Below are 18,365 nucleotides of genomic sequence, written 5' to 3' on the forward strand. Positions count from 1 at the left end.
GCCAACTGGATGTAAGTGCTAGAACTGAGCCTTTTCCTTGGCTGCCAATGACTGAGCAGACAGGGTTTCCCATTCTCATTTGGTGAAGACTGAAGGGGAGCTGGAATGGCTGCAAACCTGGCCTCCAATTGTCAGTGAGGAAGCTTTTGCCATAAATCCCCAGGGCCTCCAAAAGCCCCAATGCCAAGGCAGGTGTGAAAATTGAACAGCACAAATCCTGACCTACAGTCTGTAAGCTCAGATGCCCAAATGCAATGAAGAAGAAGGAGAAATAGTTTGCACTCAGTTTTAAACAGAAATTTACTGTCATGCTTTATTCCATTCAGCAGCAATTCACAAATGAAGATATGTGAAAGAAAAAACATTTAAGTCTATAACTCCTTCTCTTCTATTTACATCTCCCAAATAACTTTACAAACATTACTGAATACATTCTGAGAAAGCACAGTGGGACAGAGTTGTACTATGGAGTTATACTGCAAAGTCCTGTTGTAGAGGTGAGGAACGAAACCACAGCTCCTCTGCAAAGTTTATCAACACAGACATCTGCCCTGCTGGGTTAGGTGAGAAGAGGATACAAGTCTCCAGCTGAGTGCCTCAGGATGACAGCCACAGGCTAAGCCTGACTGCTGAGACAGCTGCAATGCTGCCAGATGCCACAAACAAGTTCTCCCCCGAGGTCTGTGCTACAGGTGGCATTAACTCCTCCTTATCTCCATCATCCTTCCCCCCAATCAACCATCCTTTCAAGGTGAGATCATCCAATTCACCAAAAATTCAAGGAGAACTGGAATGTCAGTGGTTCACATTGGGGGCAAAAAATAAGTAAGAAAGAAATTAATTCTCAGTAGGATATTCTTTCAGGAGTGTAAACTGATTTTTAAAATGGTAAGCCAAATTAAACAACACAATTGTTGGAGATCTGCTAGATGCATATGAAATTTGTTCTAAGCTAAGCACTTTTCATTGCCTTAGTCACGGTTTTTCATATGTTAAAAAATCTGCATTAACATATCCTACTGACTGTGGGTTTAAACTGAGAGAAACAACCCATCAGTTGCTGAATCCAAGTTAAATTTAATTTTTAATGAAATAGAGTTGATCTGTTTTATCTTAATGTTTCTATTTGTGTTTTAACAGAGTCTGTGCACTTTACACACTGAAATCTTAGGACTTTCTGTCAGTCTTAGTACGAGCACAGTAAGTCTACTTAGTACTTTTTATGTCCCGCAGCAGGGAACAAGGATTCCAGCAGATGCTGGAGGCATCTAACTGAGAAAGAATGCATAGAAGATGAAGAAATTTTAGCATAATATTATACAGATACAGATTTCAACATGTTTATTTTCTGCACTAGGTCTCTTACTGTGTTAGTTCACACAGAATGAAAGAATTTCAATTTGAAGCTTACACTGAAGTGTAATACTGCATGAAAGGAGTTTTCAAGAACAAGTTAAATGAGAATAAAAAATATTTGAGAAAGAATTAAGAATCTGGTCAACTCACTGCTTTTCCATTTAATAATATGCTTGCCCAGGACAATCTGGAAAACTCTGCTCCAAACAGGCTCCTCCAAAAGGACTTGTCACAGGCCTTCTCTGCTCTATTTTTTTTGTTTTGTTTTGTTTTGTTGTTGTTGTTGTTGCACCCTTGGATGAAGTTATTTACTCTCACAACCTCATTTTGCAGCAGAAAGAGTTCTGCATTTCAGTTCCTTAATTCCATCTTTCTGTCTAAGACAGCCTCTCTACTGTCTCATAATTCTTGTATTATGTGCAAATTGTAAGTGTTTTGCTCACCTTTCTCCTCCCTGGATCTTTTTCTCAGTCCCATTTTCTCCATTAATTGTGTTAGTTACACAATTCTAGCTTCACATATCTGGGCATTGGGGATTTTGGAGGCTCTGGGAATTTAAGGCCAAAACTACTCCACTGGGAATTTGAGACCAGTTTTGCAGCCATTCCAGCACCCCTGTCATAGAGTTTCAGAACTGTTTTTAAGTTCTTATCCTCACTCATTTCCATCCAGTTTCTTGCTGTTTCCCACTTTCAATAGAGAGGAGTTTTTTTCAACACAAAATCCTTAAACTTTACTGCTTTTTTCTTTTTTTATTTTCCTATAGCAATTTTATGTTGTCTCCTCTGTTTCCACAAAAATATCTCCCTTTTAAACCACACTGTCCTTCCCAGTCTAGGCAGTATTTTCCAGCCAAAATCATCTTCCTGGCTGAGACATCTGAAAATATTTTATCCTGTTTGGTCTGCTTCCAGAATTTCTTTCCATTTTGCATCACATGCTGTCTCCTGAAACTGGGTTCCCAGCCTAGCATATCCTAACATAATTTTAATGACTTTTTATATTGGTTTCTGCCATGTTTGTTCTCTTCTGATCCATTGCTAGGCCTGCCCCTTATGAGCTGCACTCTGACTTTTGCTGCCCTTTCTGCTGCCCTTTCTGCTACCTTTTCTATCACAGTTGTAATCTTTACCCTTTTCTCTCCTACTGCCCTGGCAAGCTTGGATCAGATTCACCCCTTCCAAGTTAATGACCTCATTGCTTCCATAGTTACTGGAGAGGTAAATAAGCTCTTCCTATACTTTATTCTGAATGGTAAAATGCAGCAAGCAATTACACTGTACCTTCTCAAAGAGAAGAATATCAGAATGCCAGAATGTTTACCAGGCTTGAGTATAACAATTGGCACTGATTTCAGTCCTGGTTCTCATACTTTCTCTGGCATGCAGTCACTGTGACTGATGCTTCAGATGCTGTAAATGTCCTGGCACCTACACCTGGTGGATACCAGGCAGTAGGCTATGAGATGCAGAAAGATAAGAGCTAACATCACTGCCCAGAAAGGTAATTTGCCCAAATTTACCCTCTGCACAGAGGCTCACTCCAGCTAACACTGTTTCTCTAATAAGTACTGTAGACTGAGGTGAGATAGCAGCTTATTCCAAAGCCAGTGTTGTGTACACAGCCTAGATGGCACCCCAGAATAATCAGCTGCATGGAGTTCACAACTCACATGATAATAATCAAGGCCATGTTCTCTCATCAACACTGATCTTTTTAAGAAAGTGAAAAAAAAAACCCAGTTGTCTTCTTATATATATATACACTGAACTACTTACAGCTTCATAAAGGAGGAAGAAAGCAAATGTTAACCTAATGGCAATACTAGAAGACAATAGTACCTTTAACTCACCTTTTCATGGATTTGGGAGAGAGGTCCTTTTCTATATCCTTTGCAGGAGTGTTGTAGGAGTCCACATTGCATTCACTGTCATCGTCATATTCATGGTCAAGCAGTGTTCTTGCCCATGTCCCCATGTCATAGGGGGGCAACATTCCCCCAAACTCTGAAGGCAGGATCTCAGGGTGGATGAGTTGATGCAGGCTGTTGAGGTTGTTACCATGCAGGAATATCTGTATGTATGCATGCAGGTAAAAACACAGGGTATCACCAAAAAACATCAAAGCCCAAATGCCATCATCATTATTAGGAGGATATTGTATAATTTAAACATTCTGGTTGTGTTGGGCTAACAGAGGTGCAGAGGAAGCCTCATGTTGCCTCTGCCTTAAGCATGGTCATACTATGTTCATAAATCTCCAAAATGATTAAAGCATAAATAACTTAAAATGTTTGCAGGGAAAGGGACTTAGGGAGGATAAGAACTGGAGTCTGATAGCTAGATGGACAAAATATTAGATAGACAAACTGCCTTGTTAATCTCATGTCAATTGCTCTCCCTAATTCTGTGAATTAAATGAATAAATTGAGATTACAATAAATAAATAAAAATAATATTCCCCATATACAACAAGGAATACATATTGACTTTCAGCATGCAGTCATGAGTTCTATAAACAAGATACATTGTGGAGTGCAATGATATGAGTGCTGGAAATTTCTTCCTTAATCTAGTCATACCAGTAACTGCCATTTATATTTGACAATACAGGGAGTAAGCAATAACAATAAATTAAGCCTGTGACAACACTGAGGGAATAGCCAATGGACTTTGATTTTTATTTGATATTTTTATTTGATATTTTCCATCAATGTTTTGGTAGACTGGTATTCATATATACTTTACATTTATATATCTATATATTAGTATAGCGTGACATGAATATTTGTATTTATGTTTATGTTTAACTTTAGTTTGCCCTCAGAGATCTTTCACGTTCCATTTCACCTTGCAGGGACTCCTCTGGCCATCTACACCCTTAGCATGATTTATAAGAGTTAAATTCAAAAGGTTGAAAGACAAAGACCAAATATACATTTGTCTTTTATTACTTACTTCAGACCACCTTCTAGTCAGCTGTGGACCCAGGAAATCTAATATGACTGTGCAAAAAAAGTGATTTTCTTCCATCTCAGAAAGGAATTTATCCTTTTGTGAAAGAACATTTATTAATGGTGAAAGTTATTTGCTTTATGGTGCCTTTACAGCTAAGTCTTTCACTCCATAGCAATTGTTTTTATATATGCCTAATACTGCATTTATCTGAATATAACTATCAGTTGCAAATCTACATGACAAATTAAAAAATACACAATAATTAGGGATAAAAACAATGGATAAATAAGCCTGATTAAAAAAAAAATCTAAAGAGAATTCTCTTGGGTTTGGGTTTTTTTTTCCCCAATCATTTGTTCTGCATCTAATATTTTAATTTTTTTTAAGCTGATTTTAAATTTTATGTGCTGGTCATAACTTTCACATTTTGACACTAATTTTAGAACTGTAAATCAATATTTAACCACCTAACTACTTTTTATAGGTATTCAGTATTGACATAAGACAGTTGTAAAAAGTCAGCATTTCTGAAAACATATGCCATTGATTCAGGTGTCTAAATAAAAATTTAGATGCTAACTGATAAGTCTCTGCGTTCTACTGCCTTGTCACTTATTTTTTAATGCTGTAGCACTCCTATGAGCTGCATTTTACTCCCTAGTTCTACATATGCAGCACTTGAGTTGAAAAGGCCCAAGACATATCTGGCACTGCAATGTTCTTTGCAGAAGCTGCAGTCAACAGAGTGCAACTGAGTCCTGCAAAATGGGGCTTCATTTGCATATTTATAACAGATATTACATAAAAGGCTTTGTGATCTATAGTTCAAAATCTGTAAATACCAGAGGCCTCTCAAGCATAATCTGTCAGTAAAAAATAGCTCAACATCAAGGATCATTGTGGCCTTGCAGAGTGTGTTAGAGGAGGAAAAAATACAGAGCTGCTTAGAGAGCTGATTCCATAAAAAAAAATCATGTTCTTTGTAGCGCCACTGTAAATTATGTTGATTGTGTTTTCCTGGATGACAAAGTTCCTGTTACAGAAATAATATCATTCTATACACTATCACCACCAAGCTCTAATTTAATTGCACTGATGCAAATGGTACAAATTCAGCAACATCTCGGAGGCTGCTCATGCTTATGCACAGATGCATGCACACAAATTCCCTTTTATTGGCTTTCATTCAAATTAGTATTTGCAAACTAATACTAGTAGATGCCAGCTGGGTATTTTAGCTCATGCTAATGTCAAGGAAATCACACTAGGAAAGGACTTTGTAATCACTAACTCTGTTTTTAAAAGAAAAACACAAATAACTTTAACAGAAATTAAATAGAATGGAATTGAATACAATCTTAATACAAACTTTAATGTTGGCAATATTTTTTATATAATCCCCAGGAGCAAGCATATGCTTACATTTTAAAATGCATTTAAGTGCACTGCTTGACTGTATCCTTAAAGGATAGTGTTGCATAAGTTTCTAAAACAGTTGAAGGTACCCTTTATGACACAGATATATTTAAATATTTTCCACCAATAGCAAGCTGATATCTCTTGTTAATCTACTTTCTTAGAGTATGATGCACCTGCTGATGACAACTGCCAGGAAATGGACAGTTAAAAAGAACAATACCCTTTTTCGTGTCTTCTCCTTTAGAAAGGGCCGGATAACTGTGTAGAGGGCATGGATATACCACGGCTGATTGACAAAATGTATTCCTCCAAACCGAGCTGGAAAGCTGTCCTGTGTGACACAAAACAAATACATACAATTTGAGCCACTTCTTAACATGTGTAGTACACACATCAGATACCTTTTTTATTATTATTTTCTGAATGCCTTTATCTTAATAATAAACTTTTAACAAGAAGAAAGATTATTTAAAATTGTGTCCTCTCAGTTGAGTTTCAACCTTCCATACCAAGGAGCAACAAACTTTGGACAGAGCAGAGTGTGGAGGAGGTGTGCTGAGATAGCTTTGCTATTCAAATAAAGGCACAGCATTTCTAACCTCCAGAAATGCTTTAAACATTTATGATTTGCCCATAATACATCTATGTCATGTATTTTTTCTCTTTTCCACTTCTATGGATTTTATTCATTTTTAATAGTAACGATCTCAACTCTTCCAGTGTCATTGAAGAGCACTAAAAATGTCCCTTGTCTCCATCTTAAAAAGAAAGTGTAAATCTAAACTATTATTCAAAATGTCTCCAATATTATCTATATTTCATAAAACTGAGACTGCATTAAACATTATGCATAAACCGTTATGCAATATCCATGACAGCAATTCTTGTCACATAGTCAGAGGCCTTCTGGGAACTTAAATGTAAGGACAGCATATCTGTATTGAAGCAATGTCTTTTCTTTTTAACTTTCTGAAAATCACAAGAGGCAGATAACTCACTAGGAAAAGATTCTGATATGCATTTTCAATTTCTAAGTCGAGAGAATATGCCAGAGGGTTTGGCAGTTTGAGGAGGGCAGCCACTCTGTCCTGGAATACAATTGCCAAATTCCGAGTGTTGTCCTCATTTTGTCTTTGCCTGGTTGATCATATGCACAAACATTGCAATAAGCAGCTCCTGTGTTTCCTAGAGTTGCACCATGGAGGAAGGAGGAAAGAGGTGTAAACAGGTGCGGTTGATGCATGCCCCTTTTTATTTCCATGGCTTATGTCAGAACCTTCTCAGTGAAGAACGTTCTCTTAGTTATACAAACTTACTAAATTAATGGCCTTCATTTGAAGCTTAATTCAACAGGTAACAAGCACAGGCAGCCATGTTAGTCACTTAGGTCATAACCAGGTTCCTCACAGCAGCAGCAGCTCCCATTTGACCATACAGGTAACAAACAAGGACATCCTTTCCAGCTACACCTCCTCCTCTTCCTCCTCTTATGTGGATGCAATTAAGGCAACTTCAGGTCTGTGCCACTGGGATCAAAGGCTCAAAAGGAGGCAATCAAAAGTTCTGACATAGTCCTTTGTGCAAATAGATGTATTTTGCCTCCTCTGGAGACAGGAGAGGAGGCCCTAGAGAAGCACCCAGCAGCCTCAATATAATCTGCAAAGCACCACTTGAAACATAGGGTCATACAGCACACACCATAAAAATGGCCAAGAAAAGAATTATAAACTATTCCAGCCAAGCAAGAACTGTCACAAAAGGAAGGCAGAAACTGCAGGAAGGGAATCTTCCATTACATGTTTCCAGATAGGGATATACTTCAAAGTGCAGCTGCCTGCATATCCACAGAACCTCTTTAGTTCTGCGAATGCGTTTATACCTGTGGGAATAATGAAGTACTTATCACTTACTCCTCTCCAAGGATCCATTCACATCTTGTCAGGCACGCCAAACCCAGAGGCTCTTTACAGCAAGGTACCTCTTACCTTCAAATTGTACCGATTTTCTGGATTTTCCATCAAGGAGGCAGCACCTTGACAATAATTTACCAGGAGGATGACAACCACAACACACACCACTCACATCTGGCTGGCCAGAGCACAACAGTCAATGCAATCAATGGTCTGTTTTGCAGCTTTTCTCCAGAAACTTTTGATTAACAGCAGCCTTAAAAGAAAACAATCCTATGGAAAGATTGCTGCAGAAGTCTCATTCTCCTAAATGCCTGATTCCTGACAGCACTAACTGAATGTCAAACACGAGGGTTGATAATTTGACACATAATTCACCCTGTTCACTATTGTAAATCCCCAAACAGCATTCTGAGGACACAGCTATGTTGTGCAAAGGGTAGTAAATTATGTTTGTATCATAGTGATCCAACAAATATCCATTAGGAAGGATAAATCACTGGATGACACCTTAACCTTTAGTTACTGGATTTACAGTTCATATACAGAAGGTTGTGTTTATTTGGATTATCATCGCTGGCTCTCCAGCAAAGAAATCCAGTGTTCTGTGCTGCCTACCATGCACAAAAGAGCACACACTTAGAGCTGCAAAAAATCTCAGCAGAGCTGGGAGTCACAGAAACTGAGGACAATTTGTGAATAAGAAGATCTCACTAGGCAAACTGACATGTACAAGCACAGATTCAGAGCAGAGTGCCAAAGGCATTTGTATTCTAACGTGGCCTCAGAATGCACTGTATGTTTTTTAAGATATAAAATTTCCAGCAGACAAAAGGATTATCCTTTAAAAGTATCACATTGACAAGTCTACTGTCTTCTCCTACATCTTGGAAACCATTTACATGGAGGATGACGAATATATGCAGAATGATCCTCAAACAGAAGATGCCACAAGATCTTAAAAGCCAGATTGTTTCAGTGTTTCTCAGAAATCCTGAAGGCATTTTCTGGAACTAAAGAAGATGGGAATTTATCAATCTCGGTGACTGAACTGAGGTGCTCCGATTCAGAAGAACTTCTGAAGGTGTAATTAGAACCCCCAGAAATTAGTGCTAAAAAAAGAGAAAGGGTGATTTGGTCAGAACAATCCTACATTGTTAATTAGTGCTTAGACAAGTATTCAAAAGCTGCTGAAAGTAGATCCAAAAGCAAGTCTCAAAAGCACCTACTGAAAAAATAAAAAAGCAGAATAAGCAACTACATCTGCTGGAGAAACAGGTGTCAGAAGGTTGTCTTGCTCTTCTCAGATGTACCTGATTTCCACATGGGGATTTGCCAGACAGATGGTCATCCTACACAAACAGCAGGTAGGAATTTCTTTCAAATCACTGATTCTTCTGAGGTTTTATGTAGATTAGGTTACAAGCACGGTGGCAGTCACAACTGCCTCTGCAGACATACTGTACTTCAACAGATGAGCCTGTAACCCATGAATCACATGAATTCTAAGAGGAATCTCTTGGCAGAAAACAGTAAGAAATGGAGATCAGACATTAAATGAGCTGTGCTTCTGACTGGAAAAGTAATAAATCTGATGGGGTATTACCAAACTGCAAAAAATAACTAATTATGTATACACAGTGGGTGGATTTTTCTTCACATTCACTGAAACCTCTTTTTCAGCAGCAGAACATAACTTTTGCTTGTCGCTGATGAGCATAATTTGTGACATGACCATGCCACAGACACAGACAAGCAGGCAATTACTATCAGAGACCACAGGCCCAAGTGACAATTAGCAGTAGGCTGCCAAGGAAGAGGCATGCCCCTGCACTACTGTCTGCAGCACTGGGGGACCACCAGTACACCAGCAGCACAACCCCTCACCGGGTTTCCACCTCTTGAGAAATGATTCTGTGGACTCACAGCACAGCAATTTTAACCTCTCTGCCAAACACAATTTATACAAACTATCTTTACAGGCCTCCTCTCCAAGGACCCAACTGCTGTTGCCTGCTACCAGCCTTGGCACATGCTAAAAAGCCAGGTTTCCACTTGCCAGACACCACATTCCGCCCTATGATGGGCTCAGCCATCCCCTGAGCCAGCTCTCGGGGTTTCACAGAGGGTCCCCTGCTCCATCTTGGCCAGCAGGAACTCTTATTTTCAACAGCATGTGATAGCTTCAACAGCACTTATGAAAGTGCTAAATTCCCTACTGAAAACCAATGCGAGTCTTCTTAATGGTGTCAGAACTGCTGTTATCATATCATAAAAATGACCATATTTTTTATCTTTACCAAATGCAAAAAATCAAAGAACTTCTTAAAGGCCACATCATTCTTCACTCCTTGAGAATTGTGTCTACATCTAAATCTCTGAAGTCTACTTTTAATGAAGCAGCCCTCCTAGCTGAACTCGGTACTGTAATCAATAATCAAATTTGTTTGCACAGCTTTTAGAAGTGTAGTCTCAGAAACTGCTGAGACCACTGTGTGCCCAAAGGTGCTTTGGCAGCCCATTGTCATTAGAGCTTTAAAAGTATGCTGCACATCAACAGGAAACAGACTGTCTGCACACACCTTGCCACATATTAAGACCCAGAGAGTGTTTGGGCATGTGTGCTCTGGGGTAATTTTTGAGGGTTTGCTGTCCTTATCTGCAATTAAACTGTTTTTGCAGACAATCTAGAGACTTCAAAGGACAATCTAGACAAACATAATGAATACACTCACACCCTTCACTTAAGGATCTGTGGATCCACCTGAGTTCTCTGATGAATTCAGGCTGTAGCATCTGCAAACAACAAGAGGTTACAAAGTCAAAACTGCAACAGCTGCATCTTCATAACAAAAATTGCAAGTTCAAGGAAAGCATACAGAACTATTAATATCTTAACTGTGACTTAAGACTTATTCCTGAAGATAACGCACTAGTCATTCTCTAGCTTTTCTGAAAACTCAAGCACTTCAGGGAGAAAAAAAAATATGATGAACAAAAATAATATCTTTATTATGGAAAGCTCCACTAGAAAGAAACTGAAACATTCTGTCTGCTACAAAATGCATTACAACTAAATATAATTTTTAGCATGTTAAAGAGAAGACTATGGAAACTCATGGAAAGAAAAGGCTCTGACTAGGAGGAATAGTTCACATCCTTAGTATCCAGGAGCTGAACTACCAGAGGAACCAAGAGTCACTGCCATCTACATCAGGAAAGGACACCCATCTTGCTACCAAACTGTAACTTTCACCAAAGGTAGAAAAGAACAAGGCATTCCTAATACCAAACTCCTGCCAGCATCCATCCATGACATGAGCACTTGCAATGCCTCAAAACAAACAAATTTTTATGTCAAGACTGATCACTTATGCTCAAGACATGACTGGAACCAGTGGTGGGGACTGGATGATTAGGAGACTGGAAAGTGAATCTTTGGCATCTAAAAGAGTTTGGGTTGGATTTTTTAAAGGAAACAGATGCTAAACACACTAGGGAGAATAAATAATGGGTCAGGAAAGAACCTTTCAAAACAAAGGACAATGTTGAAACCAAAACAGAGGAGAGAAAGTTGACCAGGAACACAACCAGACTGAGAGGCTGGTAGACAGCTTTGAATCATCAAACATGCAAAAAGACTGGCAGGGAACAAGCACCCTAACTTACTTTGAGAAAATTAGTAAATTCTGAAGAAGCTAAGCTTCAGGCTGTGTAAAAACAGGAGACTTTCTTTCTGTACCTCTCTGTTAAGGCTCTTTAAGGTTCAGATTCAAAAAAGTCTCAGGTGGTGAAATTTTGCTTGATCCCTGGAACAGCTGCATTAGTGATTTCCCTCTGTAAGATTAAAATGTTGTTCTCTCCTAGTCTCAGCTTTTCATTTTTTTATACAATGTTGAGCCATTTTTAAGACAAACAAAAAGTGTCCAAATAAATTTTTGTTACTGTGTTCAACCAAAAGCACAGTACCTAAAGGCAAATGAACATCATTCAGTGACATTCCTACAAAATAAGATTTAATTATCTAGAACTGGATGTTGTCATTTTGCTAAGAAGCTTCCAGTAAGGCAATTTGACTTTTGGCAGTCCTTTTCATTTCTATTAGTAATTTTATCTTATAGCTCATATAGAACTATGTTAAGCTGAATGAAATTAGAAGAGAGACGGTATCCATCCAGTGAGAATATTGCTTTTTTTATTGAAGTATTTGTTTTAATATCAAGTAGCCTTCCACCTTTCATTTTAATATGCTACTCATAAAAATTATATATTGTTTAAATTAATTAGGTGGGATTTAAAAGTCTTTCGACCATATGTGTCTGCATGTTTATATATAAATATAATAAAATTTAAAACCTACATAGATTTTGTGCTTTCACTGTTTGGATAAAGAGGTTATATCACTCTCAATTTTTAATTAGGTGGGCTTGATAAAAAAAGTATTTTGTGTAAAACCTTCATTTTAATTTGAAATTACTTTATTTCTTTGCAAATTACCTTCAATAGGTTTTGACCTTATTTTTTTTTAAGTTTTAATTAGAAATTGTGAAATTCTTTTAGAAATATTTCTTCATTTTGATGGGGACTTGCGGTTTGGAATATTGGTTCTTGGTGTACTTTTTTAGCTAAAACCTCGAAAATGAAGGCTTTAATTTTAAAGAAGAAATTAACAATGTGGTTTTTCAAAGACAATATTGCTTTCAGTATTATGTAATACTGCACTGCACTGCAAATACTGCACTGCCTCTTTTCTAACACTTAATTTGAAATGTGAGATATTAAAAGGGGGGAAAGGAACCCCAAAAATTTTACAGCCTGATGCTCTTTTCCAAATCAGCAAAGCCAGAAAAAGAGTAGGAAGGAGGGTAGAAGTAGGTTCTTCTATTCTGTTTTCTACCCTCTGATGGAAATCATTCTTTACAATAGACAATAATTAGATAGTGATTTCTTCTATGCAAATTCTCATAAGGAAAAAAAAAAAAGTCTGTTTTCCAGGCAGCTTGTGAATGTCTTATTAAATTGAGATTACAAAGAGTGAAAAAAACTATACTGCAAACTGCTGTGCATAAACACAGTAGCAATACTTTCATAATACTGGTGGAACAAAAATAATGTGGAAAATTACTGTTCATAAAGGATTCCATACTCCAATTCCTGAAGGCAGAAGTCGTTGGCCAGGGACTGTTTCAGCAAGAGCTGAAACACCACACCAGCATCTCGGCTTGTACCACCCTCATCCTGGTCACCCTCTTGTCAGTGAGACTGTGCAAACAGTCCCTGGTCTCTGCCAAACTGCTGACCACAGGATTACTGTCAGGATGCTTTTCATCATGCAGAAAGCTTCCCACAGGCCTGAGGTCATTTCAAAGTGGAACATGAGCAGCTATCAGATACTGCCCCCCCTTCTTTGTACCTGACCACTTTCAAATCTGGGTGGATTAAACAGCACCTGGGAATGAAGGGATATTTTAGGATAATGTTAAGATGAGGATTGAAAAAAACAAGGCAAGGCAGAAACCATAGAAATAAGATAAAAGTGAGAAGGAGGAGATTAAATAAAAAAAAAGTAATTCAGAGAGAGCTATCAAGATACTACTATGATTCCCAAGAGAAAAATATTCATCTTGTTCCCTCTCTAGCCCTTTTTCAAATTTTTCACAGGAAGGTAGGGAAAGAGAAATATAAAGTATTCCTGCATGGAGGACCCATGTTTTAGAGTCACACATCAAGACTGATTTTTCAGACCTAAACTCATATAGGGTAAATAAATACCAAATCTTATGTCTTTCATGTAATTTCATATATCATTCCAGCTGACAATCTCCTAGGACCAGACCTAGCCTAAGGATCTTCAGTCCAGGATCAACTTCTGTCAAAATTTTCAAGAAGCTAATCTGAACCTGTCCAGACAATGGGGTGCACAGCTCTGCAGATGGATAAGGTGAAGGAAGATTCTGCGCAGAGGCAAAAATGCATGTTTTTAAATAGCACTACATAGGTATCCAGTGCCAATAAGTTACTGAGTTGAAAGATACCATTTCTCCTACCATAATATTCACTTTTTCTCCACTGGAAATGGAGAACCTCTAAACAGGCGCCTACAATTTTATTATTCAAAGCTCCTCTAAAAATCCAACTCTCAGTTTCAGGCAAGATGCATTAAAATTGGATTAGCCCTTTGTAAGTTTCAATTTACAACAATACAATAAACCAAAAACTATAGTGTTTTAAGAGTTATTTCATGAGCCATGTGTTTCCTCACACTGTGAGGAATCAATCTCCATCACTGCAGTAAGCACAAGAGCTGTAATCATTTTAGCCCTCCAATTTTAATCTGTCATTCCATGCAAATGACAGTCCTGAGAATTGAACTGAACCGTACAATTGGAGTGATAGTGGCTCAAGAAAAATCAGCTGAGGACAGCCACTGAGATCTAGAATGCAGTATAATTAAGCTTTAAATTACTGAGGAAATTGAATATTGACTTGAGATCCATTAATAAGTATTATATTTTATTAAGAGTAGAGGTATCATGAACTATGCAGCATATATAGTTTCAAGAGGTCAGCTCCCCACAGGACAAATCTATTCCCACTTCCAAAAAGTGTTCAAATATCTTTGTCATAGTACAGAATGAAGATTTATTTCAGCCTTTCAGCTTTAAAGAAGGCCTCAGTCTGAACTGCTCAGCTACACTTTATCTTTACAAAGGTACTTGAAAAGATATCATTTCCTACATGAAGCTCCACTTCAGCTTCCCTCTTCTTCTACACTCCTGAACAACTGCTGGTGGTACACACATGCAATATATGCCTAGGAGTCCAGGGAATTTCAATATTTTTCAAGGGAGAACTGTCATTCAAGTTATTATTCTAAAGGACTATAAATCCTTGTTGTTGAATTCTAACTTCAGACATCAACCCCCTGTCTTTGTAAAGCCATATAAGCATGGGTGTCTGTCTCTGTGCTAGCTTTTATGGAGGAAATCTTCCAGTAAAAAAACCAGAGATTCACAACAACTGGGAAAATAAATAGTTACATGTTTTACCATACATATCTAGGACAAGGCTAATGTGTTTGTTGTGCTATCAGGATATGCCAGTAATGAAGAAATGTGATGGTAGGATCTCTCCTAAAATCACACTTTTGAAACTCTTGAAAATTCATGTGCAAGGAGTTGAGAGATCAAAACCAGAAATGCAGATATCTTCTTGCTAAGATAAAAGTGAAACCCGTGTGAATGTATTCTCAGCAAGAGAAAACAACAGTAGCCTCAGTTCACACCACATGGATACCCACAGAGAAAATAACTCAACTCTGAAACTGTCTGGAATGCAGGGTCCAGTGCTGGGCTGCCCAGTACAAAGCAGACAGAGACACACTGGACACAGTCTGGCAGAGGGCCAGGAGGATGACTCAGGGATTGGAGCATCTCTCATACGGACAGAGAGTGAGAGAGCTGGGAATGTCCAGCATGGAGGAGAGAAAACTCAGGGGAATCTCAGCAACGCACACAAACACCTGAAGGGAGGGTTTAAGAAGTTGGAGCCAGGCTCTTTTCAGTGGCGCCCAGTGACAGGATCAGAGGCCATGGGAACAAACCGAAACACAGAAGGGTCCTTCTGAACATAAGGAAACCATGTAAGAGCACACAGTTCTAAACAAGTTAGACACTGATGAAAAACACAAGATCACTGAGGTTAAATTGTCTTTTTACCTGGTATTTTTCAAACCACTTACTAAAGCTGTGCTGGTTTTGAAATTCCTAACCAACAGAAGTAACTAGTGTGATGACAGACTCCTCAAAGTGAATTAAAAAGTGATTTGCTGGTAGATGTTAATATTTACCTATGTAAATTACTCAGATTTCTTGGCTTGGCTGAGGTCAGTTGTCTTAACAAGTGACTGTCAAAAATGTCCATGGTTTTCTCCACCTAAACGAAGGCTTACCTTACCTGCAAACCCTGACATTTCATGCATCATACTCTATGAACCAGGATTACAAAACGTAGCCACTGCCAAGCTGTCTGCACAACACTGAACAAGTTCAGTTTCCAAAGGCTGGGAATGGGCTGCCTCTGCAGTTCTGGCACCCACCAGTGAGCCCACCTTTTCAGAAATGTCAGAGGGCAACACAGGCAGCTTGCAGACTAGGGAAAGTTAGCAACAGTCAAATTAACTCCATTCATTAAAGATACCTCTGTGAAAGAAGTTCAATTTCCATTTTGAAACTGACAATTTGCTGCTCTGCTCTTAGCTCTAGCAACATAACAAAGGATGGTTACATCTGAAAATATGTCTTTTTTCTAAATATAGTATTATTTACAAAGATATTGCTTTTGCATATGTAACATCTTCAGATATTTATAACTAGATTGCAAAATGTTTATTGCTCTACTGCTAAAACCTTATTCAAATTGTAGCATCTCAAGTGCAATGCAATACACCAGACTAGTGTAACCTACTTTTTACAGGAAGCATAAGAACGTATGCAAAAAAGACCTTCCTTCCCTCAGCCTTCCATTCTACTTTTCTGATTTAACCACATTCCGATTTGCAGCCCTCTTCTACAGCATGGCTTAAATTTTCTGCTTTCCTCTACTCCTGTTACCCCAGTGCTAGTGGTTGATGCTAACCAGAGAATTAAATCCCCAGTACAGGGATGATGGCATATGGCATGCGTGAGCGGGCTTAATGGAAGGCAGAGACACCCTGCTGGCTGTCTCCTGCTTCCCATCCATTAGCACCACACGAGGCATCGTGCCGTGTTATCCGGCACAGCCACGCTATTAGTGAGTGCCACAGCCGTCATCCACGTCCTTCCTGCTGCAAAGGCCCCCGCTGTGATCACCCTGTGCACCTCAGAAGGAGGCTGAAAGTACAAAACCCCTCACTTCAGTGAGAATATTATCAAACATTAAACCGTAAACAAGCTTCTACCTCCGCTTAACTGAACAGTCAAGAGCCATTCCTCAGCAACACAGGACAAGCTGAAATAGAATCAGAGCTGACGCTAATGTAAGCACACGCCACCTCTTCCAACCTACCCATTCACAAATGGGTGCTGTTGTTGAGACCGTGTTGCAAAGCTTTTGCACCTGTACAAAAAAATAGATTAAGCAAGCAAATCCTCTGTTAGGTATTAACAAATGTGGGGTCAGAGCAGGATGCAGATACAGACTCAAAATCTAGCATTCAAAATTATTTTCTAGATGTAAGACATCTTCTATTGCCAATAAGCAGAACTGCATTGAAATCTAAAAGGAGCATGTCAGAATGCATGTGTGTCTGTGTATAAAAATCATAATGCCTCAAACAGCAAAATTAATCTCTTAAAAAATATTAACACAGATAATTTGGCAATTTCCAGTAGCCTCTTCACTTTAACATAGATTTAAGAGCACAATCAACACAGGACAAAAAAGGCATTTCCTGTCTAGGAACCAGAATCAGTTCTTCATGCCCTACTGGTAGATCAATTATGTATTAGAGCTGCTGCTGCTGCTTGACTTTTAATCCACATTAGTTCACAGACCTTAAACAAATTTGATGTTACCATATTAAAAAGGGAAAGCACAAGAATAAGTTATACATAAACAAAAAGGAAAACAGATCAAGCAAGAGACCAATTAATCAGTCAGATGCTGGCAGTGAGGGGACAGGCAGCCTACTGCCAGCACACAAGGAAATAAGAAGCACAAAGATAAATCATTTAAATTCCCTTAAATGTAATTAAATCCAACCTGGAATAACCGTGCAATAATTTTTAACATGTTTCTTTGTTAACCTTAGGTTTGGCAATTCAGACAAAGAAATTTGCTGATGGGTGTATATGTGTACAGTGGAGTACTATAGACCTATAACACCTGTTCTCATCCTGAATAAACGACACTTCGAGCCCCATTCTGGATATCAGACACCAGCTGTATGCTTAGCCATTTAAAGATTCTGGCTGTGTATTTACTGAAATAGATAATTTAAAGCAGTATTTCAGTCAGCTCTGCTCATTTTGGAGGCTAGCTGATAAAACTTCACACGTAGCCTAAGCATTAAAAAATCTTCCATTTTCTGAGCCCAAATTCCTGCATCATCGTACCCACTACAGTCTTTCAGCAGTAAAATTAAAGGCAGCATGAATATTTAAATGTTCTGTAACAAGAACACAGCAGCTAAATCTCTGCCAGTATACAAAATTCAAAGGCTACCTTAGAATTTGAGTTCACTGGATGGAGAGAGGGAAGGAAGGTAGATGTAAAAAAAAAAGCAGGGGGGAAATTATCTCAGAATCCTTGCTAGCTATTGCTACTGCCCTAGGAGCTGTAGTTTGAGTGCTCTAAGCTTCCATTTCCTTACAAAGACAATGTTATTTAGTTGAAATATTTTTCCTACAGTGCAAAACAGTCTCTCCTGGAGACAGGAACAGATACAGCCTAGAGGTAAATGAGAACGTGAGGTGTCTGAATGCTCCACTCAATGCTGGCAGCTTCCCCAAAATTAAACACTTCAATTTTGACCCATTTGACACTTTTCAAATAGAAAAAAAATCTCTAGAAGAGAGACATTTTACATAAACATTTTCTTTTAGTCATTATGGAAAATCTGTGATTCTTCTTAGAAAGGCTTTTAAGTCAAAGGTTATTATGTATCTGTTTAAATCTTTAGAAGAACAATAGTCTTTGTTTTTGTGGATAAGAATGCAGTATTTTGGAGCTATTCTAGCAG

At 38.4% G+C, this 18,365-nt stretch overlaps 1 protein-coding gene across 1 annotated transcript in view; it reads right to left on the minus strand.

Annotated features, from left to right (window-relative positions):
• CLVS2 (clavesin 2) overlaps positions 1-18,365 on the minus strand; it is a 55,482-nt gene that overhangs the window by 9,300 nt on the left and 27,817 nt on the right. Inside the window, exons 3-4 of the mRNA XM_083857353.1 lie at positions 5,953-6,063; positions 3,209-3,429 (exon numbers count right to left, since the gene is read on the minus strand). Coding sequence (XP_083713479.1) covers positions 3,209-3,429; positions 5,953-6,063 — 332 coding nt within the window. The remainder of the gene's footprint in view (positions 1-3,208; positions 3,430-5,952; positions 6,064-18,365) is intronic.

Source organism: Zosterops lateralis, assembly GCF_965231275.1.
Source record: "Zosterops lateralis genome assembly, chromosome: 3".
Lineage (NCBI taxonomy): Eukaryota > Metazoa > Chordata > Aves > Passeriformes > Zosteropidae > Zosterops > Zosterops lateralis.